We start from the raw sequence: 2500 nt of genomic DNA, 5'->3' as shown, positions 1-2500 counted from the left end.
CAAGGTTCAACCTCTGTAATATAGACCTTGGACGAGAGTAAAGCGGCCAGGTCGGCCTTTCCATTGTAATGAACAACAATTTGGTTTATGGTAAAAACACTCATTACAAAGCGTTAAAAATGTTTCAATTTCAAGAAACTTGAAAAGGCAGGCAAAATTTTCATACTCACGGACCCTTCTCCCCTGCCAAACTTATCTTCTCGATGGTCTTTCACATCTCTATATACGTTTTTTTTTCAGCTTAAACAATACCTACTAAAATTACGGGATATTTCCCTTCAATCTTAAAAGGTCTCCCCCCAAAAGAAAAGAACTTCATTTTCTACGATACGGGTCTCCTCCGTTTTCTATGACAATGCGGCTGAGCTGTGAAACGTAAACAAACTTTGTTTTGGTCAAAAACGTGTCTGTCTTTCGGCTATATATATCTTCAGGGAGAACTTCAGGTTTGTTATCATGCTTAATTAAGTGACACTAGTATGTCATACCTTCTCAGGAAGATGGAAAATATTATTTTGTTGCTATAAGGGTTATTTATGTATTATTTTAAAATGATGACATGTGCTACAAAGTCATCGTCATGTCCCCTTTCTGAAGAGATTTTTTTTTTTTTTTTCAATATCTCTGTATCTTTATGAGGTTACCAGACCAGATAAATGGCGAAGGCGTAAGGATGCTAGGGAAATTTACGGTGTAATATATGCAGTATTAATACTTTTTTGTCGATGTTATGAGATTTAACCCCTAAAAGCATCCTTTTGGGGGTTAGCTGCCCTCCCAGCCCCCAGCCTGGAATGTAAGGAGAGAGCCTGGAAATGCCTGAGTGAAGCGCTTGCGTGGGTGATACTGACTGTTGTAATATGGCTTGACTGAGGTAGAGGCTCGGTGATTTTTTAGTTACACTAAAATCAAACTTTGAAATTATTATTCCTGGTTTCACTTATGGACATTGTAATGTGTGAATCTGTTGTTGTTTTCCATAGCAAATGATATAAATGATAGTGTCTGCACCCTTCTGATGACAAGTCCCTATTACTTTATGCACTAGGAACCTTAGCCCCCAGACCCCTATCTGACCGCTGCAATCGCTATGGACTTACTCTCTGCCTGGCATTAGTCACGACCTGTTTTCTTAATATCTCACAGTATTCGTTGCCTGCGCATATTATTTTATGGATCAGTTAGCATATTTTCCCCCATTCTTTATATTGTTATAACATTTTCCTATGCAGAGTATAATGTGTAAAACAACTTTGTTATTATCAACTTGCGAAGGAAATACCATAGATGAAAAGTGTCCTATTTTCGGTCATTCTGGCCATTGCAGGTAAAATTTATCTTGTACTTGGCTATGGGAAACTCAAACTATACCAGAGGCTCTGCAAGGTAAACATTTTTTAACACTCACTGGGTCCTCAGTTATGCAAATTATGTGAGTTTTCAGCTATTCTCTCTGCTCATTTATTGATTCTGCTAACTAGTACTACTATATTTGGCTATAAGACATGAATAATAGTCATTGATACCTAATTCAACAATTTTCAGCCTTTTTGTAGAAATTTACCCATGAAAAGAAAAGAAAAAAGATCTCTATTGCTCATTAAAGAAAATTGGTAATTTGTACCACAAAGTTTACATTGTCAATATGAATAATAGTTGTATGTCCACTTGCAGTCATTTTATTGACAGTCAACTAGAATAATGGTATTGGTATAAATATTAGGTAATTCCAAACAGGCTGTGCCACTCTCATGATGGTCATTAGTTAGTGCTAAGCTGGCTCTCATGGAACTCTGAAATAGCCTTTCACTAAGGAGTGGAGGTTCCTGGAAATTGCATTTGATTATTTGCATGATGTGAACATAATTCAATAGTTTTTAGTTTTTCTATATTTGCCTCTACATTTCCTCGATACATTTCATATTTTCCTCAGTCCTTAAGGCAGGTGTCTTGGTTATAGTTGTTTTCCATTCATTCCTTCATAAGCAGTTCATTGATATGAAATTTGTTGATATTGGTTATATGCAGGGTTTTTTCAGGTTTTGATAATTTATGTATATTCATTTATCTGGTTTAAAGAATGATAGAATTGGATTAGAGAGGTAACTGAAGTAGAGGCCAATAAAATAAAAATATGAAAATTATTTGTATAAATGAAAGAATGTAGTCAATAATTTTTGTATAAATGATACAATATAATGACAAAAAAAAGATTAACCAGAAATTCTTGTATACATAAAAGGCCCCAATACTCTTACAGATTGGAAGAACCATGTTGGGCGAGGAGGAGAACCAGGAAGCACCGATGTTGGTAGGAGAAAGCGATGATGATGAGGAAGCACCAGATCTTGTTGAAGTGGGGAGTGCCGTACGAGTGCCAGTGACCATCCTCACAGGGTACCTTGGGGCCGGCAAGACCACCCTCCTCAACTACATCCTCACACAAGAACACAATAAGAAGATTGCAGTCATCCTCAATGAATTTGGAGAAGGTACTGTA

General features: G+C 36.6%; 1 protein-coding gene across 1 annotated transcript in view; it reads left to right on the top strand.

Annotated features, from left to right (window-relative positions):
- The first annotated feature begins 343 nt into the window (after positions 1 to 343).
- The window catches only part of LOC125033508 (COBW domain-containing protein 1-like), a 78697-nt gene continuing 76540 nt past the window's right edge, over positions 344 to 2500 (top strand). Inside the window, exons 1-2 of the mRNA XM_047625066.1 lie at positions 344 to 446; positions 2261 to 2492. Of these exons, the coding sequence (XP_047481022.1) occupies positions 2273 to 2492 (220 nt within the window). The 5' untranslated portion in view covers positions 344 to 446; positions 2261 to 2272. The remainder of the gene's footprint in view (positions 447 to 2260; positions 2493 to 2500) is intronic.

This window comes from Penaeus chinensis, chromosome 16, assembly GCF_019202785.1.
Source record: "Penaeus chinensis breed Huanghai No. 1 chromosome 16, ASM1920278v2, whole genome shotgun sequence".
Taxonomy (NCBI): domain Eukaryota; kingdom Metazoa; phylum Arthropoda; class Malacostraca; order Decapoda; family Penaeidae; genus Penaeus; species Penaeus chinensis.
Note: the sequence above shows the minus strand (reverse complement) of the source record. Positions and strands in the feature narration are given on the sequence as shown.